The 25,660-nt window shown below is 27.4% G+C and overlaps 1 protein-coding gene across 4 annotated transcripts in view; it reads right to left on the reverse strand.

Annotated features, from left to right (window-relative positions):
• LOC123262257 overlaps nt 1-25,660 on the reverse strand; it is a 96,473-nt gene that overhangs the window by 63,232 nt on the left and 7,581 nt on the right. For all 4 annotated transcript variants that reach the window (XM_044724433.1, XM_044724434.1, XM_044724432.1 and 1 more), the window contains exon 2: nt 23,371-24,197. In XM_044724433.1, coding sequence (XP_044580368.1) covers nt 23,371-23,929 — 559 coding nt within the window. In that variant the 5' untranslated portion in view covers nt 23,930-24,197. The remainder of the gene's footprint in view (nt 1-23,370; nt 24,198-25,660) is intronic.

Raw genomic sequence — 25,660 nt, forward strand, 5'->3', positions numbered from 1 at the left:
ATATATATATATATATATATATATATATATATATATATATATATATATATATATATAAATATATAAAATATATGAAAAATTGATGTGGGTACTCAAATGAAAGGTCTTGATGAGTGTAATGTCGGGGTGAGCTTATATATTTAAAAATGACAATAGTTCACAAGATATTTATTAAATTTCACTGAACTATTTTAACTATTGACTTTCTCAAAGATATAAGCTCATCACGATGTTACACTCATCAAGAGCTTTCATTTGAGTACCCACATGCATTTTGATATATTTTTCATATATACATATATATATATATATATAAATATATAAAATATATGAAAAATTGATGTGGGTACTCAAATGAAAGGTCATGATGAGTGTAATGTCGGGGTGAGCTTATATATTTAAAAATGACAATAGTTCACAAGATACAAGGTCATTTCTTAATTATGTATCTAGAGATAAAGCATTTTCGAATGCAGCCTAAATATTTATCATAATAAATTTACTATCGATGAGAATAATATGAAAAGCTACAAATTCAAATCATGACTTTTGCAATGACATTAAATTTCACTAAAAAAACCGATATTATCATATGACTATCCTGAAAAAAAAATTTTTCTTATTCTCTTAATAATATAGATAATAACAATTAGTAGTTATTGTACTGAAAATTAGTACTTTTTAAATTTGTAACATAAATTTTTTGATATTAAAGCTTCCTAATTCTTTAATTTGGCGTTATTTTTTATTAAATATTTTAATGACAATTTTTTTTTATTTTAAGAATTTTTTATCAAAATAATTATATTTCCATTTTTTTTTTCAAAATTGTCCTTGTACTTTTCAGTAAATTTACATTATTACAGTTTTAATTAAAAAAAAAATGGCAAAAATTGTAGCTAAGATGGTGTAATTAAAATTTTAATGTCAAGAATTTAAAAAGCTTTTATATTAAAAAATCAATATCACAATATAATGATAATAATATTAAATTAATATGAAAATTTTCATAATTTGCAAAAAATGATTTAGTGAGGTTTCTCAGAAGCACTGAGTTATAAATTGGATCATCGTGTAAATGAAAGAATTACCTCGATACCCAGTATGAATATTGATAAAAAACCATCTCTGTAAAATATATTCACCCACCTTCTCACCATTTAAAATCCCTTTGTGGTTAAATATTCCGCTAGCAGAATTATTAAGCTTGACTGTTACAAATACGAACATCAAAAAAGTTAAAAAAAAATAAAGAAATAAAAAAACATTTGTATAAATAAAAAAAAAAAATAAAAAAACAAGCCTCGTATATTTACATGATATGACCGAAGAAACAACGACGAGAGACGAGAGGATAGAAAGAGGTCGAGACGTAGTTCAACCTGCCGCCCAACTTGAAAATGGCACGAACGGCCTTTGTAAGTCATTTTTTTTTAAATATAAAACTTTCCTCTTACTTATTTTCCTTCATCATCTTTGGTTAAACTTCTCCGCTCTTCTCTCTCTTTTCTCTCTCTCTTTTTCTCTTCTCTAGTGTACTATCCAGCCTTTTCTCCTACACTTTTATTTTTAATATTTTCCTTTCACCGCCGGGATCAAACTTTACATTTATCTGATGTCCGGATCAAAAAATTCCTTTCAGTGCTAAATTTCGTCACATTTTATGTCTCGAACTTCATCTTGTAGCGATTCAAACTCTCTAACTTTAAATTACACTCCAGCTTCCAAAAAAAAAAAACAACAATAATATCAAGATCGAGAATAATAAGAAATTTAATTGTATGTATATAAAATAAGTCATTTATACACTATTAAAATTATTAGCATAATACAAGTTTTCTTAGTACTCAACATCGAGCTTAGTTCTTGAGCTTAAATTTTAGTTTTACTTTCAAATTCCGTCCTTTCAATTTATTTTATCAAGTACACACACACCTTAATAACATATAATATATAACCATAGAATTGAAGATTCATTTAAATTTACCCGGCTTTCATAATATAATGTATTCCATTTAATTCCTGTACCTACATCTACTCCTCCGTTGTCTGAATAAATTTAACAAAAGTAAATAACTAAACGAGATTTCTATAGATAACAAATATTTGTCCAGTAATTGACACGCTGAATCATTTATTTTTGTTTTACTTTCAATTAATTATTTGTCATCAATCTGTTTAGTTTGTGATTTAGTGTCTGACAAATTTAGTATGCTGAAAAAAAAATTAACTTCACCCTCAGAGTACATACCTCCGAATAGAACTTTAGAGTACACACAGGGTCAAATTCAAGTTATTACATTTTTGGTAGCTTAAACAATGCTCTTTTAAATACAATCATTATTATTCTGAATTAAATAGTTTTCAACCCTAGACTAGTCAACAAACGCGACCTAACGACTTTGGTCAAGTGATGAGGGATTTGCCGTAATGCTTTTAGAGTGTACAGTGTTGCCAGTTCATACACGTTTGACAGGCAGAGACTAGAGGTGTTTCCGGCAACGCCGCGGACAAAAAACTCCTTACATCTTTAGTCAAGCGATGAGGAAAGCCCCGCGAATTGCCACAAATTTTTTTTAAAAAATTAATTTAATTTTTTTAAGAAATTTTTTTTCAGCAATTTAACGTTTTAGAAGATGTTTAAAAAAATTATTAATATATTGTAAAATATTCGAGAAAAAGTCAAATTTTTTTGAATAATTTTAGTAAGTATTAAAGATGTAATAAATGTCTAGTATTGAAACTTTCAAAAATAAAATCTTTCATGATCTCTTGGAACTTGATTAATAAAAATTGTTCGTTAAATTCAGTTGAATCACCAAAAATTAAATCAACAAAACCGGTGACGTTAGCCGAGTCGTCTAAGGCGCATGGCCTATAGAGAACTCGGACTAACTTACCGGCCAGGCGTGAGTTCGAATCCCAAGCTGGTCTTAGAAACCAACTTGGTTGATATTCGGCCCTTGCCGCGTAGGTTAAGATTTACACAATCCAAAAGACCCCAACGTACCACTCCCAACAGTTAAAGTCGGCGATATGACCTCAGCAGTTAAAACCGACTCTAAATAATAATTAATAAAAAAAAAAAAAAATAAATCAACAAAAATTATGTAACCAAACTAAAAATTTTACTTAAATTTTAAAATATCTTCAATCTGTATTGTATTCTGTATTATATTCAATCTGTTAAATTATATTCTCCTTTTTTTACTCTGTCAAAAATATACATTAAGTTAATTTAAGTTACAAAAATATTGTTAAATTAAGTTTCCAATATGTAAAATATTTATACAATGCTATCTGGCCAGTTAAAGCTTTGGCATAAATAAATATATCTATCTATCTATCTAATAAAAAAAAATATAATCGAGCGTGTCACGCTCATACGTTGACCAGTCTAGGGTTAATGTTGAAAAAATCTTTTATTAATATAAAAAAGTGATGTGACGTTTTCATTGTTGTCGCTTTTCGTTGCACTGAGAGAATAAATGGTCAACTGAACTAGGAAAATCTAGTTAAATAGCATCACCACTATTTAATCGCAGTTTTTGTACCTAACATTATTTATTATATTGAACCCCAATAGATAGTTACTTAAACTATTTTCAGTTAAATATCAGCTTAATAGCTATCTTGATTAACTTTAACGCATAAAACAGAAAAAATAATTCGGATAGCTCAGACCGGGAATCGAACTCGGATCTTTTAGTTACGCATGACGAGCTCTTCCAGTTTAGCTATCTGAGATGTCGCCCGTAAAAACCTTTCAGTCACCTAATAGCTTTTTTTTTAACACGATAACAAAAACATATTTATTAAAATATAGTCGATATAACTATTTATCAATAGTTACTTAAACTAATGCATAGTTTGAGTAACTACAAAAAAAAAAGTTCAGAAAACTATATTTTAATAATTGTGATGTTATGATTCAGTTAATTATACACTTTTCTCTCAGCAACGGTAACTATGACAATGGTTAAATATTAATGAATAAAGTTTGTAAAAATTTTGATTAATTAAATTGTCGATAATAAACATTTTGACAGAAACGCGCAAAGCGCGTTTGATTTTCTAGTTAATTAAAAACGAACCTATTTTAGAGAAATATTTTAGGATAAAAAAAATTCTGGGGTCAAAATAATCCCCAGTATACTCCGAGGGTTAAATCAAGAATAAAATTCTTGAGCCAAGAAAATAATTGTGAAGCTCATTGTTCTGAATCAAGATGAAAAATTCTTGAATCAAATAAAATTTATTTAAACCAAGTAAAATTTTTTAGTTTAAGAATTTTTTAACTCAAACCAAGATTAATTTCTTCAAAATTATTTAGTTGATTAAAGTAAATTTTTTTTTTCTGTATATGTCGGTTTCTGGGGATATCTTAGTAGTTGACTGTGAATTTTACAATTGCTACAATTTACTATTTATAATCATAACTCTACATTAAAAATACAAATATGAAGAAGTAAAAGAGATCAAAGTAGACAATAGCAACAAAATAATACGGAAGTAATAAATAAGTAAATAAATAAATAAAACAGAACGGTGTAATAAACGACAAAGACAAATACTGTCATATGTAAAATAATATCACGGTAGTCGAGTCAAGCTGACGTAATGACGTCAAGGGTACGAAGGTAAGGACCAAAATAATCTAGCAATTATTATTCATCCAAGAAGTTGCGTTCATCGGATGGATTATATATTACACATTTTATCGCGTGGGCTTCAGCTGCATGATAGAGCCACTTGCCCAAGTCTGTGTTTTTATGTGCAGGAATTATAAATGAGAATATTAATACACTTATATGTGTGTATGATATGATGATATGATATAGTATAAATAAAAGTAGAGATCTAAGCGTCAGTATGAAGAATACGACAGTGAACTGTCACCAACGATGCAGCTGTTCTTCAGACCTGAGTCGATGATCACCATCAACTGACTTTACGTATATTTATATGTACAGACTTTTGGCTTTTAGTCAAAATTTAAACATATAGTTTCGTTACCGTGAAAATGATACCAAATTACTCTATATATTTACGTTTTTCCGTGGATGTTATAATTATGAGACGGGTTGAAAAATTACTAAGTATGAAAAAGAAATTTTGAAAAACTTTTTGTTAAAAAAAAATGATTGAATTGAACCAAGAAATTTTTTGAGAAAATATAAATTATTTCTAAGCAAAGAAATTTTCTTGAGATAAAATATTATTTTGCGTTAAATAAATTATTTATTTAAAGAATATTATTAATAAATTATATTTTTACTTTCAGGTAGTGTAAAAATTTTTTTTAATTATTGTCAAATTTAACTAAAAGATTTTTTTATTTATAAAATATTGTTTGTAAATATAAATACATACATTTGTTTGATGAATATTGAATTTAATTATTTCATATTTTTCACGCTCAAAATAAACTTTGGGAATTCGCTCAATAAATTTCGTATTGAATTTGATGAATATTTTTTTCAACTGATTTAATTTTATTTGAATTTGTATAAACAACAATATCATATTTATTAAAGCATATTTGATCAATTTTCAGCTAAATGATTTTTATAAATAAAAAAAAAAAACAAGGGTTGATTCTGCAGGCTATTTCTATAATTTCATGTTAATTTTAAATTTATAAAAGTTGATAAAAATTGAATTTTCGAATTTTTTTCTGGCAAGAATTTAAAAACTGAGAAGAGCGATAAGTAGTAAAATAAATTTTTTAATAATGACTTCAATTTACCAATTTATTTAAAACTTTCAAAATATAAAATTCACTACTAAGACAAACAAAAATTCTTATACAAAGATCCTTTTTTTAAAGCTTCTTTTAGTACAAGAAAAATTCTCTTGCAAGAATTTTTCCAGCGAGTGAATAGAAAGAAAGAATTAATAATTTTATTTGATAAAGATGTTTGTGTACATTTCAAGCAAGCTAAGCAAAGGACGAGATTTGTAAAAGAGCTGAAGAAGAGATGTAAAAAAAAACAATTACAAATATTCAACGACTGAGAAATAAAAAAAAGTATATTAATTAACGCAATAAGCTTATAAAATTTTACGATTTGATTTTTTCCCTCATAATTTATTTAAAAACTCATAAATTTATCAGCAATAAATAAAAAAAAAATTCTAATTAAATAAACAAAGCTTAAAACAACTTCTATTAGTGAAAAATTAAAATTTCCGCGAAATAAATTTAAAAATATAACATCAAGATGCTCAACATCTTGACAAGTTCAAGACCTAGATTCGTACAAAACCTCTCAAATTTAAACCAGGACACATTGTGGCCTTTGTAAAGCTCAAAGAATGTCAGAACCATAAAATTTTAACGAATAAAAAAATTTTATTTCATTTCGAGTCACTTCCGAACACGCGAAAATAAACCATTAATGGGCCATTAAAAAATTTCTGTCTTCTAGTGTTGCTCATCCTCCCACAACAGATCGTAAACCGTACACGGAAAAAAGTAAACTGTAATAAATAACAGTCGATTTATAATAAGTAATGATCAACTGCTAAAAATTACCACTTCAAACAGTAAAATTGTGATTTTACTATCCACTTGTTCTTTCCGTGTACTATTCACTTTATAATATTTACCATGTAAACGTTACAATTTACTCTTTACATGGAAGAAAATACTATTTCAAACAGTAATAATCGCTATGTAAATGTCTAAAATGTTAAAGTATAATAATTAAGAATTCAGACTTTGATATTTATCATTTCGTACCTAAAAAATGATCTTATGATATGTAAAAAGTATAAAATAAAGTTAATAAATTTCTAATACAAGCAACGTCAATATTTACAAAGTAAAATGGTAAATTTTGAACGCAACGCTAAAAATCAAACTGTAATTATTGACTTGCTTGGACTGGTAAAATGTATATTTTAAAAGTATAATTTTTACTGTTTCAAATGTTAAATTCTCCCAGAGTGAGACCCCCTTCTCTTTCATCTGAGTTCCCCTTCTCCTCACAATATGGACTATATATTGAAATGGTAATTTTTACTATTTGAAACTGTAATTTTTTAAGATAAAAGAGTCGTTATTTACTATAGTGACAGCTACTAATCACTTATTTTAGATATTAAATTATAAATTGTGGCTTTTATACTTTCTACATTAAGTTCTGTAATATTTATATTTTTGCCACCCCGATGTCCGCTTTACTGTTTGAAACTATAAAAATTAACCGGAATCCGAGTGAATATTACAGTTTACTTTTTTCCGTGTAAATTCAAACAGGAACATAAATATAAACATTAATAAAAACAAAAATAAAGGTAAATTTGAGTAGAAAATAATAAAGACATATTTATTATCAATTACCACAAGATATGGGTTATTAATTTGATTTAACGAGCGAACGATCAACGATCACAAGTCACGCTCAAACAAATTTGATCCCCGTCCCAACCCAGCAAAGGTTACGTCCTCCTATCCTCTCGCTGTGTTGCCTCCTTACGCTTATATTACCCCGACCAGTTAGTACTTACTAGTGCTTGTACACGATCTACAAAACATCAACTTGCTCCCCACGTGCATAAACCGCTACGAGTTTGACCTCAGGTAAAGTTCACAGTGCATTTTATTGCTATTTTATTAGCAGTACCGGGTATAAACGGGAGCCAGCCCACGAATTTAATATTCTATTACTATTGCTATTACTGTTAGGTTACCCTTACAGACGCAGCTCAGTGTGCTGAATACACACGAACAATGTTTTCCCCGACGAACTGTTGAATAATCAATTGATTAATGTCCGAGCCTGTTGCATAGTCACTAAAAAATACACGCAAGATAAATACTGCTCTATTAATCGTACTCGAGAAATATAAGTATAAATACAAGGTTGGTATTTTTTCTTCACCCCAAGAAACTCGTAATTGTCACGTCATTTTTTATCAGGAATGTTCAGTAAAATTGCTGCCCGCAGGGAGAAATGAACAATTCATTCACTGTGTATGTTTTATGTGTAAGAGAGGCTTATCAAGATATGTGAAGGAGATTTTTTATATTTATGGTTGGTTATTTGATGTGTATGTTTGCGTCTGTATCTCTGTTTATTCAATAATAATAATAATAATAATAATAATAACATTAACAAAAAGGGTTTTTTGGAAACGCAATCACGTAAAAACTATTAATTTAGACACGAAAGTTTCCTAACAGGAAAAAAGTCGAGTTTTTATTGGAGTTTATTGGAATTTACTCCTTAAGAATCGATTTTCATATAAGACGCCCGGTATGAGAAAAATATGGAGAGTAAAACCTACTCATCAAATGGGATAGTAACGTTTTTGGTGAGCACCTTTCACTTTTCAGTTTTGGTGTGTGTGTGTGTGTGTATACTTGTGTGTAGCCAGTATACACATTATACTGCGTGTAGCTCATAGTCTAGTTAACCAGTGCCTTTTTGATCAACTTTTTTCTGCAGTCTTCGAAAATTATAATTGAGGTGTCATTCGATTCGAAATGGGATCTAAATGATTTTTGAAAAAAATGAAGTTCCGCTTGCAAAAATTGCAAAGTTTATTAAAAATTAACTGAAAAAAAGGGGGTTTAGTTTTTTACAAATATCTTAAAAACTAATAAAGATTTAAAAAATTTTTAAAAAATTCAAAAAGAGGAGGAAATTTCCTAGAAAAAAGTCTGGACTCCCGGAACTGTAGGACCAATATTAACCCTTCGTTGGTCGCGCTTTTTTTAGTTTCTTGCTCGCACTATAGCGAGTCTCCATAGGTTGAGTAGTTGTTAGGCGGCGATTCGCTCATAGCGCGACCAACGGAGGGTTAATAATTTTCCCAGAGGAATGAAAATACGGCCGAAAATAGGTGCTCTGGCTTGCGTAAGCCATGTTTACTTTGAACACTTGATTAATAAAAATTATTTTAACATATTAAATATAAAATTTAAGAAATGTAAAAAATCAGGGGCTTACTGGATAGATAAATGAACAATAATCCGCCTGAAAAAATTTCTATCACAATTTTTCAATTAGTTATGCAGATGTTAATTAATAATTTTTTTTCTGCTTGAACATGTCCATTGCAAGTGTAATAATTGTTAAACTATAACTATTTGAGATTTTTTGCCTCTCTTGGAGCAATTCTTGGAAGGCTTCAGAATAGATCCCCGTTCGAAAAATTAAAAAATTTTTATTAATAATTTTCGCTGTTGCAAAATTAAAAACTTAAATTAATCATCAAAAAAATTTATTTTTTCAAAATATTATTAATGATGCGTTTTTATGTTGTCAGAAGCTGCACGGAAATGATTTTTAAAAATTTTTATATTTTATTGTTTAAAAAATTGTTATAAACAAATGCGTTGTTCATAAGATGATTGAAAATTTTTTTATGAAATTCCAATCTTTGATACAAATAATGATTTTTAAAAGAAAAATTGTTCCTTAAACAAATTTTTGGAGTTTATTGGAATTTACACGTAATTTTTTTAATTAAATCTATCGATATTAATTTGCGATTTGAAAATATTAACAAGCTAATAGAGTTAGCTATTTTGACGAATTAATTGCATAATTAATGAAAATAAATGTATCATGTATGCTTCGAGTAATATAATAGTTAGTTCCATTTACCATCATTTACTAATCTATATATTCGATATAATCGTTCGTAAGGAGTACGTCAAACTCCAATCGTACGTCGGAGCTGACACACACAATTTTTTTTTTGTAAGAATCTGGTTAGTTGTTAATAAAGATTTGATCTCACGTGGTGATTGTAATTAGTTGGATTTTTTTTCTGGAAATTCAAATTATAGTTATTATCGCTGTTGTAATTTGAGAATTAAATTTACTTGATTTTTATTTAGTTTATTATACTTCCGGGAATTTTGCGGCATGATAGCCGAGCGGACTAAGTCATTATCCTCATAGTTCGTTCGTGCATCGTGTCGTGAGGCGAGGGTTCGAGCCCCGACGGTTATTCGAATAGTTTCAACATCAACCGTCGAGGGTCGCTCCGGTAGCCGAACTGTACTAGCATGGGTTTTCTCTGTGGTTTCCCCATCGCCACTATTCCAACAACCGATAGAAAAGGGTGAGGAATTAGGGTAAATGCAGTACAGAAAGCACAAGTCGGTCCACAGCCGCATTGGAATAAAAATTATAAATGCGAAAATTATATGCTGATTATAAAAAAGTGGAGAACATGTTGATAATAAAAAGTGGAGAACATGTTGATTATAAAAAGAGTGGAGAATATGTTGATAATAAAAAAGGGTTGAAAAATTGTGTTGATAATATAGAGCGGAAAGTAACCTTGTAAAGACCAGAAAACGGTATATATACAAGTAAAACTCATAATAAGAATATACTTTCGTGAATTTAATGAATATTTAGTAGTTTTTTGATTGATTTTATTTTTGATCTTTTGTATTTTTACACCGCATTCAGGTCATTTTTTTTTTATATTCAATTAACTTTTATTTAAAGATTTTTAATCACCGAATTCGGTTTACATACTGCCGGTGGACAAAGCGGTTGATATAGTTGTGGATTATGTCGATAGATTCTTTTTTCATTGTGGTATTTTCTTTTTTTTTTTTTTGTAATTTTGAGTCCTTTATTTTTGTAAAAATAGTATATTACAACCCTAGGCCAGAAAGTTGGATTTTCTGGCGTATGGGATATGATGGCCGAGGCGTAGCCGAGGCCATCATATCCCATACGTCAGGGCATCCAACATTCTGGTCGTGGGTTGTATACTATTTTTCTTGCTCTCCACCCGAATGTACGCAACTCCGTGGAAGGGGTTTTGCAAAACCGAGGCGAAGCCGAGGTTTTGCCGGACGCGAGGGGGGCGCCGCCCGACTTTTGCAAAGCCGAGGCTTTGCTGGTCGGGGCGGACATAAAAAAAAAATAAAAATTAATAAATTAAAAAAAAAAAAAATAAGTTATTTTAAAGTTTACTAACAACTGTTCTAATTAAGAGTGCACAGAACTTGGCACAAATATTTAAACTCGTTCTAATAACAGAATTTATTTTTTTGAGTTGATTAAAAATTAATTTTTAATTAGTAATCGACGGCTAAGAAAGATTGAAATTAAATTATTAGAAGCTTGTAGAGTACATGTACCTATTGTTTTATAAACATTGCTTGACTAGCTGTCAAAATATAAAAGAAAGCAAATAAAGTCCACAAAACTTTTATATTTTATTTTGTATAAACTTTTTATATAAATCATTTGTATAGTGTTATTATTAAATAGTTCATTAATAATAATCTAGTTATAAATTATTTTTTATTTCTTTGACATTTTCTGGTTAGTTTATGCGCTGACATGTTACATACAAACGATGTTGTGACTGTTAGACAGTTGAAACTCGCGCCACGAAAATATGAAAAAAAGCGAGGTTCTGTGCTGCCCGGCCAGAAAATATGCGTAGCGCGCATGCGCCAAAACAAGCCACAAATGTTGCTCTTTCTGGAGTAAAATGCGTCCAGAAAGAGCGTACTTTCGGGTAGGAGAGCAAGAAATAGTATATTACATACCTAGGCCAGTAAAATAAGAAAAGTCTCAGATCACATGTAATTGTTGGCCGAGGCGAAGCCGAGGTTTACAAACATGTGATCTGAGGCTTTACACTGGCCAGGTATACGCTCGACGTAGCCGGAATGTGGCAACTTTCTGGCCGCTGCGCTAAACAAAGTTGCCACATTCCGGCTACGTCGAGCAGAAAAATAGTATACATACTTTGGCCAGTAAAAAGTAAAGCCTCAGATCACATGTTTGTCAACCTCGGCTTCGCCTCGGCCAACAATTACGTGATCTGAGACTTTTCTTATTTTACTGGCCTAGGTATGTAATATACTATTTTGTTGTGATATAATTTAACAATACGAATAATATCACAAAAAAAGTAATTTTTTACAAAAACAAAGGACTCAAAATTACAAAAAAAAAACCACGATGAAAAAAATATTGTTAAATTTTTATATTAAGGGGAAGGAAATAATGAATAATTGCGAACGATATAGTTATTTCAGAGAACTGTTGTCGAATTGTGACTAATATATCAATGATTATATTGAAATTGAAACCACGGAATGGTTATAGACATGTTGAAAACAGAAAACCGCGCAATTGAAACAAAACACAATTATATGTCAAATAATACAATACAAATGAAATTTAAAAAGTTTTTTAAATGTCATAGGTGGTTTTGGAATTGTCTTAACATTTTAAGAACTAAATGAATCTTGTAGAGTTTAAAGTTTCATGCTTGACTTTTAGAGATCAATTATTTCACGCGAACATTTTTTTTATTTTGTGCAATAAAAAATAAACATCACGATAAAATAATTTACATATTTATAAAGTAAATTGTGTAAGGATTTAACCTTTATTTGGCGAAAGAGTACTCCATAAAAGAATTTCTCATCGCAATAACTTTGAAACTTCTGAAGTTCATAAGTAATAAATCACTTTCGCAATTTTAGTACATTTATAAAAATTTAATTTTTTGTAATAATTATTATTATAAATTGGAAATAATTTATTATATATTCATCCAAAAAATTAAGAATGTTTAATTTTAGATCTTCTAAATTTTTTTAATTCTAAATTTTTTTGGAGCAAGAAAAAAATCAAAGAAATTTTTTTGAGTCAAAAAAATTAATTTTTAACAAAAAAAAAATTTTTTTTTATATAATCGAGAAATTAATTTAATTATTTCAATAGTCGCTAATTTAAATATAAATATATAAAAAAAAATTTTAAGTAATTAAAAAAAATATTTTTGATTCAAAAAAAATAATTTTTTTATTTGGATAAAATTTTTGATTTTATTTTAACCAAAAAAGTTTTGATATTAATTAATTTTTTTAATTAAAAAAAGATTCTAAGTACAAGTATTAATAAAAATATTTCAAATAAAATTAAATCCCCTATTAAAATATTCTTTTTAATAAATTTAAAGTACAAAGGCAAATATTTTCAAAGAAATAAAATTTCCAATCAGCCTAGCAAAGTACAGCGAAGTAGAGTGAAGGAATATAACCATAACTCCAGGTGTATTGCACGAGCATACAACTGTGTAAGCATACAATAAATATAAGTGGATTTATATTATTTAAATACTGGAACTCGAGCAGAGTGCGTTGGCATCGAGTACCGAGTACAAAATGAGCAGTACATTCTATATGTGTAGTCAGAGTCAGGAGTTGACCTGAATTCAGGTGGGGCAAATCAATACTTTGCCTGCTAGCTCACCTCGCAGTTACCGTGGCAACGGGACTCCTTCCTTTATTAAATACAACATGAAATTTATATTATGTGCGTAAGATCGTGACTCGTCAAATAAACATTAAACCTGACAGCCAAGAGGCCCAGAGAGCTTTCACGGAGGACGGAGGGTCGCTTTGTCGGAGAGTCTAAGACTTCATTCTATAGAATATATGTTCTATCTAATTGTATCTTGCGGCTTAGGCTCGGTTAAGGGTTAGGGGTCAAAGTAAAGGTCTAGTGCTCGATTTCACGCGAAAATTCACGGTAGTAGTAGTGACTCTCCGTCCTGATCCCACGTGCCCAGAATAAAAAAATAATAAATAAAATAAGTAAGATAAGGAAAGAAAGGGGATGAAAAATAGCGGCGGATTAATTTTTTATGGGAAGATATGTAGTAAATAAGTTAGAGGAGAAGAAGTAAAAAGGATCGATTATTCTTCGGGATTTTCTACTCGATCTCTTCTACACTGATAGAAGGATTTATTACTATTAATAATTTAATTTATTTGAAGACAATTATTTAATTTATTAAATTTTAATAAATATTTTTTGACATTCAATAAATATTTATTTAGGAGGAAAGTACATTTATTAATAGTTAATAAGTATTTATTAATAGTTAACAAATATTTATTAACAGTTAATAAATATTTTGTTGAGTGAATTTATTTCGCTTGCAATTTCATATGATATGAAGATTGCTTATAAACAAAAATCATCTTTATAAATTATTTGCATTAATTATATTACATTGGCCGCGTTCAAGTTTACTAAGTTCTTGGCAGATCTTAGCATATCTTGTAGCAACAACTTAAAGTAACTATATTGTTTTTTAAAAAAATCTATAATAAAACAATGCAAGGTATATTTATTTAAGTGTGTCTAAATATTAATTTTTTGGTAGATAAAGTCAGCCCTACTCAGAACTTAGTAAACCTGAACGCAGCCATTATAATAACGTTTATTGTAAAATACCAAATTCTATCACAGCTTATAATTATCTTTTATAATTTTAAATATTAAAAACGTTAATTTATTTAGTGAATTTAATTATTATCACGTATTCTAGCTGTAGGGTTATAAAAAGTCTCAAAAGAAAATTGCAATTTTTGCTTTTTATTTTAAATAAATATTTGTTAACAGTTAACAAATATTCATTAACCATTAATAAATATTTATTAACAGCTAATAAACTGTACTTAATAATCACTTATTAACTGTTAACAAATATTTGTTAACTGTTAACAAATATTTATTAACATTTAATAAATCGTATTTAATAAATAATTTATTAACTGTTAATAAATATTTATTAAATCCTATGATGTTAAAAAATCATTTATTAACAGTTAATAAAGTTTATTAAATATAAACAAATCCTTCTATCAGTGTATGCGTAAGTGATATAACTTTAATTGTAACTAGGGGAGATAAGTAGATAGCGCTGCAGCGGAACAAAATTACAAATAATGCTGATGACCAGATAAAAGTTTGATGTTTTTTGGTTTATGCTTTATGTTTATTTAATATAAAGGCAGGAAGATAACGCTGAGGGGACTGAGAGCAAATGGGATCGAATTAATAAAAGTTAAGGTTTTTGTAGCTGTACAAACAGATGGTATTTATTTAGTAAATAAATATTCCATGTATCTTGTTAATTTAGTGGGAGCAGTGTAATTATTTTTTGAGCTCACTTCTGAGTTATTCACTGGAAAAATATTTTCATTCTGGATTATTTGGAGGAATAAGAGTGTTCGTATGGTTATTTTAACATGTCACTATCAATCATACTCTCTGGCTCTTGTTTTATGTTTATATTTTATTTTTTTCTTTCACAGTACTATTTTACTACTTCAGTTTGCTGTGAATAATTTGTAGCGTAAGTAATTTTTTTGTGTTCTGTATTAACTGTAATTGTATTTTTTAGGGGTATTGTACACGGTACAGAAAATTATTGTCATTTGAGGTTTATTGAATATATAGGTAAATGGATTTTATTTATTAGATGTGGGTGAAAATAGACTCTTGAAAGTTAAAGAGGGCTGATATAAATATATCGGATATTTTATTCAACAAGAGATTCTTCGAGAACCTAAAGCAGACTTATTGATAGTATCTTGACCACAGATACTTTAGAGTTTCTATACATAAAATTCATGTCAACTTGAAGTGCATAGAAAATTTTTTTGAGAAAGTATAAAATTTTTTTTCGGTTTGTAAATTATTTCTTCGGAAAAATTTTCTATTTAAGATCAGTAATTTTATTTTATATCGAGAAAGTTAAGATTGAGAAAAAAAATGATTAGGAGTTATAAAAAATTTTTATAATAAATATTTAATTAAAATTTAATTTACATTCATAAAGAAAAATTCTTCAGTCAAGTAAAATTTACTAAAATCAATTTCTTAGATATGTGTAAAATTTTTTTTTAATAATTAATTATTTTTTTCTTGAAGTTTTAAAAATAGAAAAATTCAAAAAATAAATTTTTTTTTTGTTTAAAAATTTATTTTCAATATTTTTTTTTTAATAAAATTTTCATAATAATTTTTACTGCATAAAAAAATTGTAATTTGACTTTTTTTTTATTATTTTCAGGTGAATTTTAAAATTGGAAAAAATTCTGGTATTGAAGAGAAATACAAATGATAAGTTTGATTTTTGTATTAATAATAACTTGAAATCGACTTCTTTTAAATAAAATTTTACTTCAATAATATAATAAATAATTTAATAAATTACTGCAATAATAAAATAAATTATTAATTATAAAACTTCCTTGAAATGATATAAAAGTTAATAAAAAAAACAATTACTTTAAATTTTTTACAATATTTATCAAACATATGTAAGTCCGATAAATTTATTCACGAACCATTAACTTTATTTGTGTGAAAAAAAAATTTTTAATACCATTAAAAATAGCTCAATGTCCAAAACATTAAGATAAATAATATTTTACTACATTATAAATGTTTTATATTTAATACTAAAAAGAAAGATCACTCCCTTAATTGAAAAAATAATTAATCATAAGTAAATGAAAATAAACGAGAATTGCTATCTCTGGCTCCCCCTCTCCACCTAACCAATTTATATAGCGAACAATAATAATTATAAATGTGTATATACAAAATATGTGTTAATGTTTATGAGTTGAGAGTAAATAATATTCATACGGGAAGTTTAAAACAGTAAACATGGCACACAAGTGGGAATCAGTTAATTAAAATTGAATTTGAATAACCGTCGACGAAATGTTCCGTGGTTTGCTATTTCAATATAAATTTTATACAGTCGCAAGTCGCGAGTTTCATTCTACATTCAATCAATCGCCAATAGTGCTGTTTCACATCCTACCTATTATATTTCTTCTTTTTTATTCTCAATATACTACGCTGTACGACATAATACCGTAAAATATATCATACCATACAAGATCCTTCCGTGTAAGGCTAAAATATTTTTATTTACCAATAAAACCACCCAGCCCGAGCTCGCCCGCATTCATCTAATGCTTCCTGTGCCCGTAATGCATCTCATATCAATGCCCGCAAAATATACACACATATATACCCTTATAACTTATATTTACATTACACATCATCGATGTTATAGGAGCTCAACTTTTCCTATACCTTTTCCGAGTGTTTACTTTCGCCGAGTAAAGAATGTTCTACTTTCTTCAACAGAAGCCCGTGCAATTTAGAATACAAAAGTGTGACTGGTGGAGAAAAAAGCTTACGTTTACTGGCCTGTGGTTTGTACTTGCGGAATAATTACAGCCGGATTTACCGCTTGGAAACACATAGAAAAATTATAAACAACTCTAAAGTTTAAAATAATAAACGCTTGGTATATAAATAATAGTTTAAAAAAACTAAAAACACGCTTTTTATAGAAAACCAAACTAAAAAATAGAAAATAAATTTAAATTAAGAATAGTGTTAAAAATTTCAATAAATATAAATTAATAATAGTGTAAATAAAAAAAATGTATTTTATTTTTAAAAAAGCGTGAGGTGCATGGTGTCAATAGTTATAAATATTTTATTGACAGATATGAGTAGAGTGATTATCATTTTGATAATATCTTAAAAAGCACCCCACGCTTTTTTTAAAATAAAATACATTTTTTTATTTACACTATTATTAATTTATATTTATTGAAATTTTTAACACTATTCTTAATTTAAATTTATTTTCTATTTTTAGTTTGGTTTTCTATAAAAGCGTGTTTTTAGTTTTTAAACTATTATTTATTTTTACTTTTTAGTTTGGTTTATTTATAAAAGCGTGATTTTTAGTTTTTAAACTATTATTTGTTGATTATCAAAAATATTCAGGCGCGCAAATTACCCACGGAGAGTTACATACTGACATACTGACATACAAGTGAAGCTAATAAAAAATAATTATTTATAAATATTATAAATACGGGGAATCAGAGTTCGATTTCGGAGAGCGAGCCTGAGAAACGGCTACCAGAACCAAGGAAGGCCGCAGGCGCGCAGATTACCCACGGAGAGTTACTGACATACTGACAAACTGACATACAAGTGAAGCTAATATAAAGCGTGTAAAAAATAGGTAGAGATATTTTTTAGGGGGAAGATTAATGAGTTATGTTAATTTATTTGGACGATAATACTTTAAAATTGAAGATTATTTTTTAATTTTAACGTCAGAAAAAAATATTACGTGTGATGTAGTTAAAAAATTATTTAAAATAAAGCTCTTTATCGTATTTATATTTTTAAATATATTGAACTTATAAACTACGAAAAAAATCAAAAATATCTTGAAGAAAATTTATTTGAATGATTAACAAAATTTTATTGATTAAACTGAATTTTATTAAACTGTTATTTTATTAAAAACATCCCTTGTGTTGGTGATTAATTTTTGAATAAATTGACAATTTTAACCATTTTTTAACTTAATAAAATTATTTACTTAAGAATAAATACTCAAGATTTTTTTATGAAATTAAAAACTTTAATAACTTATTTAAATTTGAACAATACAATCTTGTTAGTAATTATCAAAACAATTGTTTAGACCTGGTACTGTCAAACTGCCTTAGTGGCTATGTAACGGCATTAGTTGGCAAATTAGCAACTGAATGGCGTTAATTATGTGCAATTGTAACAATTATGGTAATTATTATTATTATTTTTTGTGTACTAAAAGGGAAAATTTGTAAAAAATTGTGTAAAGTAATGAAAGAAATAGAAAAGAAACTAAAAGGAAACGAAGAGAGGTGTGAGAGCGAGAATGTAATAAAAGTGTAAATAATGGTACAAGCCATGTAAATAGTGAGAGAGGGAGAAAGAGAGAGAGTGAAAATGGAGAGGATAAAATGAGAAAGAAAGCATGTAATATAAAGAAATGGCAGAATAATAAAACGAAATGTGATACAAATATAATGTAAAATAAAAATAAAAGTAAAATATTAGTTTATTAGACAATTAACATAGAAGCTGGACAGGCAGAAAAATCATAATTAAGAATAATAATTGATATATTACCAAAGTCTGATACCTAATATGTAATATGTAATATGCATGTGGTGACTTTAGCTTGTAAGAAAAATATTTATGTATGTAATATGTAATATTTAAAATATTTTTGTAAAACGCATAAATGTGATACAAATAAAACTCATAACTAATTGACTATTATTTTTTATTTTTATCAATTGTTATTTTTTTTGGGGGTTGCAATTGCTAACAGATCAATAGTCTACTGATTTACCGATCTAACTATTAAATTACTGTACTAAGGTAAAAGCCCCAATTATTGACGGGGGTCTAAATATTGACACCTTAAATTATTTTTAAATATATTAAATTATCTGTAATAAAAATAACGATCAAATAAATTTTTATTAAATTCTAATTAATTAAAAAATTGAAAAAAATCACATTCAGTTCAAAATATTAAATATTAATTATTAAAAAAAAATAAAGTTAGCACCAATTCATCAAATCAGCTTACGAGCGTCTATTTTCTTAACAACTTTGGTTAGAAAAGCATTTTTTTTAACTGCCGAGTTTAAATTAATTTTTTCATGTAATTATATGATCTATTTTTTTTTTTTAATTAACAATATATGAAATATTTATAAAATTAAATAATCGAAATTAATTGTATGCTTTACGATATTTAAATAATGGGAGTCAATAACTAGTTCATAATTTTTATGGTGAATCCCATATTGACAGCCAGTCGACAGCGCTATGACGCCTTTTTTTTAAGTATAAAATACGTTATATACGCGATTATATTCAAGGCTTTTAACTGTCAAATAACTCGGCGTGTTTTAGTGTTAAATAAGTTTTTAAATAAATTGTTATATTTTTCATAATAATTATTCATTCATAGAAATTATTATTAATTAACTTTAATAATATTGATTACTTTATATCAAGTTTTTGATATTTAAATAACAATATAACCAAATAATTCGACGCATGTGCAGTAGGGGCGTCAATAATTGGGATTACGGTACGTCAATAATTAGATCAATCAGTTTTTTAACCCGTCAATAATTGGTGTATCCAGATCATATATTTAATTATTTAAAATTAATTAGTAAATATCACTGATTATCATTTTAAAAAAAGAAATTGATTAGTTAAAACATTATTGAAGACATTACCACAAACAAAATTCATCGATATTTATATTTGATTGCTTAAAAAAAAATGAAATCATAACTTTGTCTCTTATAGCGTCAATAATTGGGGCTTTTACCTTATTTATAAATCATCTTGTTATACATTATAATTTTTTTATATACTAACTATTGTAAATATTAACCCTGTGAATAGCTTAAGCTGTTGGATTTGTTTATTTAAGGTAGTACCCTCGCCAAAGTCGTTTTCTTAGGATTTTTTTTTAATTTTGGCAGATTAATGTTCATATAATTCTGCGTCGATTGGCGCAATTTGAGAATTTTTGACCATCTAGTTTCCGAGATATTTAATTTCAAAGTTTGAGTTTTGAACGCTCTTATACATTACAGTATACGGGATATCGAAAAATTTACCTACAAACATTTTTATATCTTAGAAACTTTTCTTAGGATCTTTTTAAAAAACTAGAGTAACGTTAACTAACAACTAAACACTAAAAAAAAAAAAAAATTCATTGATAATTACCACACAGTTTCAGAGATATTTAGTAATAAGTAATTAAAAATTTACCAGACTTTAGCCGAGGAGGGGATACGTTAATAAAGCTGTGGCAACAGCGCAAGTTTTGTAAGCCGCGAAAGAAGTATGAGATGCGCATGCGCTGACAAATTTGAAAAGTTTAATTTACGTTAGGTGTAATATTATAGTTATTAATTTTATTTATTTAAAAAAAAAAAACTATGATTATTTTATGAAAATAAGTATTTTTTTATGATACTAAAGTTAGTCGACATTTTTAATTTTTGATTTTTTTAATAATTAAATGAGAAAAAAAATTTTTTTATATTGCATTTACAGTTTTGAAGTTTTTCAAGTGAAATTTTTTTATTTTTTGTAATCATTTTTTCAATAAAAAAATTCTAAAATTTGTTAAATGTCGGCTGATTTAATTTTAATTTTTTTTTATATATATTAAATTTTCAAAATGTTAACAGTTTTAATAGATTAATATTTTTTAATCTTTCATAAGTTATAAAAATAATAGTCAGATGAAATAATAAAAAATACTTAAATTTAAAATCAGTTAATACATATAAACACAAAAATTTAATTACTTATTTTTCTGAAAAAACAAAACAATATTGTTAATTATTTTTTTTCTATTTGTTATTTGTATAGTTATTTCCATATGTGCTAGAGATTTCTGTCGTTTATCAAGGACTTTTTTTCATGAATCGTCTTTTATATGTCGATTTTTCAGACATTGTTACTATATTTCCAAATAAATGTATGTAAATAAATAAATAAACGCATGTATCAAAACAGAGGTTAGTCTACAGCTAGTCCAAAACACTACAGTATAACCACTATAAAATATCTTAATGCTCACGCAGTGTTGCCAGATTTTTCAAACGATCAGTTTCTCGTTCGTGATTGGCTGAAATAAGTACATAAACAGCAAAAAGTTTTAGGCTTATTAATAATGACTATCCGGTATGTGTACCGTATACTCTAGCATAAACTTTTGACGACGGAAGTCGCGAGGGTAATACCTTAAATAAATAAAAAGTTTCACATCTAAATTGACACAATTTCGAAATTTTTTAGACTATTTAAAAAAATCGGTCCATTTTAAAAAATTAAAAAAAATTCTCAAAATTCAACCACAAGTCATACCTGATCCACTGGACTGCCCTACAGGGTATTAACTACATCACTTGGCAACTTGATCATTAAATGGCGTTAGATGCGCCATAAATTGTGCAATTATTATCTCTATTTAAATTAATTTATGTTACTTAATTAATAATTTACTTTTCTTCATTTTTTATTTTTCTCTACTCATAGCTGCGCAATATGAATGAGTCAACTATGGAATCAACCTAGTTAAATATGTCTATGCACCAGATAACTATCTTGTACTTAAAAACTAAATTTATCTACTTATAAATACTCTGTATATATACACAGAAAAAAAAGTTAACTTGAATCAAGAGAAAAATTCTTAAACCAACACGGAGAAAAATTAATTATACTACCTACTATACAAAAATAGTAACTCCTACTATCTAAAACGGTAATAAAATTAATTAGTAACAAAATGATAGGTGGTATCATTGACAATTGTAATAGTTACTATTAATAATGGTAACGATTACTATCGAAAATAATAATTGTAATTATTATAAATTATAACCGTTACAATCAAAGATGGTAACTGTAACCATCTCAGATTGTAAAAATTCTGAAAAAAAAAATAATATAAATTTACTTAATTAAATCCTTTATTTACATCTATATTTTGGCTAATGTACATTTTTTCTTTGAAATATTAAAATATTTTAAATTCCCTTCAAAATTTTTTTGAAAATTTGATTTTTGAGGATTAAAATTTTTTTTGAAATTTTAATATTTCTTTTAATTTGAATTTTATTAAAAATTTTGATTTTTGGAAATTTCAAATTCTTTTTGAAAAATTTAGCTTTGAAACTTGTTTTAGACAAATAAAATTTATAAATATAATTTGAATCCTAATTTAATCCCGATTTTTGTGCACTACACTGCACTACAGCTGCTTTTAGTTTATTCAGAAATGCATCCACATTAACGCAGATTCTTAATTTTTTAATATTTTTACTAGCTTAGAAAGTAGTTATTATTATTACTGATGGTAACTGCAACCATCAGGTTATATTAGGAATTACGATTTTGTTAATAGTAGTAACTAATAAAAATAATAACAGTTATTATTACTGATTACCATCATAATAGTAGTAGCTACCATCAGGATGGTAAATACTACAATTCAGATGGTTCATTTAATTATTTAAATAATATTTACTACTATCGAATTCAGTTAATAGATTTTAACATAACTAGATAATAAACTTTACTATAAAATTTTCTCCGTGAAGAAAAAAATTTTAAAGAGTTTCATTGTCTTGTATCAAGACGAAAAATTCTTGAATCAAGTCTAATTTAATCAAGAAAAATTTCTTAGTTTAAGAATTTTTCTACTCAAATCAACAAGATGAAATTCTTCAAAAATATTTACTTGATTCAAGTTAATTTTTTTGCCCTCCGGGCGGAAAGTGGCAACTTTCGTCCCGCTGCGCTAAACTAAGTTGCCGCTTTCCGCCTTCGTCGGACAAAAAATTAGTATACACTCCTCGGGAAGTAAATAAGAAAGCCTCAGATCACATGTTTGTTGACCTCGGCTTCGCCTCGGCCAACAATTACATGTGATCTGAGACATTTCTACTTTACTTCCCTAGGTGTGTAATATACTATTTCTAGCTATTATTAATTTTGTAAATCGCTCTGGCTATTGGGTTTGATTGTCAATAAATAAATAAATAAATAAATAAATAAATACCTAATTTATAACATATAAAACCATAAAAATCAAACAAAAAGTAAAAATAATTGATGATCGTATAAAAGTAGAACTTACCAGTTTGTACGAGTTTAAGAGCATTGCCATTATGTTGTTTAAGAGGCTCATTGAGAGTGGCATGTGTCAGGTCCTTGAAGGGATTATTACCCTCCTCACCGTTGCGATTTTGCATAATCGGGCTGGTTAATTTTTTTCTGCTACTCACTGAAGTCAACTTCGCGCTTATACTGCTGCTAAAGTTACTCGATGTTAAATTTTTATTATTACTTTTATTAGACTGTTCTTTTACAGGAGTCGTACTGGATGTACTGTTACTACTATTATTATTATTAATATTATTATTGTTATTATTATTACTAGTGTTCTTCACGGTCTTGTGTCTATCACTTGACTTTTTGTAAGTCTTAGATTTACGCGTGTGCTTCTCTTCGGAACACTGCCGATCATTTTTCGGGCTAATTACTGGCGTTCCCGGAGTTGGAGTGGGAGTTAGAGGCAAAGACTCCGGCGAGGGTGGCAGAGAAGAAGAAGTTGAATACGAGCAAGTGAATGAAAAGCGACGAGTCGGGTTATCGTAAATTCTGAGGAGCTCTTCGGCCGGATAGATGACGTACATGCCCGGTCAAAATGATATCGCTCTTCCTTGACCGACTGGAGCTTCCCGAATCCGCGAACATTGCGCTTACACTCAAACTGAAATTCATCGTTTAGTAAATTGTTGTGGTCGTTTTTACTCCGCTCGCTGCTCGTGAGGATTACTGATGATGCCGGAAACATCAGCTCAAACATCGTTCCGAGAATTAACTGATTTTACGTTCGAACATCTTGAGCTTTTATCACCTCGGCTTAAGTTGTTACACTTGTTGCGGTCATTTTATCTAAGCCTGAAAAAAATTAAATTATGTTAAATTTAATCTTAATTTTTTTAGTTGTAAATTATTTTTAAATAAAATTTCAACATTTTAATGTAATTTATTTTTAAAAAAATTTTTTAAAGAATTTTAAAGCAAAAATTTTGAAAAAATTGCAATTATTATTAAATTATTGTTGTAAATTATTTTTAAATAACATTTCAACATTTTAATGTTGGAATTTATTTTAAAAAAAATTTTTTAAAGAATTTTGAAAAAATTGCAATTATTATTTTTAGTTATTGTTGTAAATTATTTTTAAATAAAAATTCGACATTTTAATGTTGAAATTTATTTTTTAAAAAATTTTTTACAGTAAAAATTTTGAAAAGATTGCAATTATTTTTAAGTTTTAAAATTTTGTAAGATTTTTTTCAATGTTAAAAAAATAAATAATTTTTTTTTAATTTTCAGTATAAAATATATAGTAAAAAAAAATTGCAATGAATTAAATACATATACAAATGTTTACATTTTTGAAATTTAGAATAATTAAACGCAATTCAAATGGAAGTTTAATTGAATTAAAAGTAAACTACACATTTCCCGGTAAGTTGGTAATTTTTAATCAACTAACTTGTGTACATACATTTTTAAATCAAATTAAAAACTTTCGAAATGTTTAATAAATTTAAAATTTTAATCTAATTGATTAGTTAGTTCTCCGAGCGTTAACTTATCGAGTCATGAATCAATATTTATGATTTTTATCACCCACAAGCGCGTAATTATAGTATCTGTTTGATATTGATTTTTTTATCTTTGAAATAGACGAATATTAATGTTAATATCTGATGTGTATTTTTAAATATCGACTTTATGGCGTGTGGGTGGACTAATGGTGTACGTCATATTTTACTCAATGAATATTATTTAATTAAATCTATGGATTTAATTATTAATGGATGTTGCTGATACTCGATACAGTCGATACACGGAAAAAAGTAAACTGTAATAAATAACAGTCGATTTATAATAAGTAATGATCAACTGCTAAAAATTACCATTTCAAACAGTAAAATCGTGATTTTACACGAAAAGAACAAGATGACACTGGATATCATCCCAGATTATACTGAGGGAAAAAAAATTTCAGATAGAAGCTAGTATAATTCAGATTACAATGAGTATAATCCAGATTACAATGAGTATAATCCAGATATCACGTAGTATAATCTGGATTTTTCTAGCTACTATTTGAAATTTTTTTCACCACAGATATCACTGAGTATAATCTGGGATGATATCCAGTATCATCTTGTTCTTTCCGTATACTATTCACTTTATAATATTTACCATTTAAACGTTACAATTTACTTTTTACATGGAAGAAAATACTATTTCAAACAGTAATATTCGCTATGTAAATGTCTAAAATGTTAAAGTATAATAATTAAGGATTCAGACTTTGATATTTATTATTTCGTACTTAAAAA

This window comes from Cotesia glomerata, linkage group LG3 (assembly GCF_020080835.1).
Source record: "Cotesia glomerata isolate CgM1 linkage group LG3, MPM_Cglom_v2.3, whole genome shotgun sequence".
NCBI classification, from domain to species: Eukaryota; Metazoa; Arthropoda; class Insecta; order Hymenoptera; family Braconidae; genus Cotesia; species Cotesia glomerata.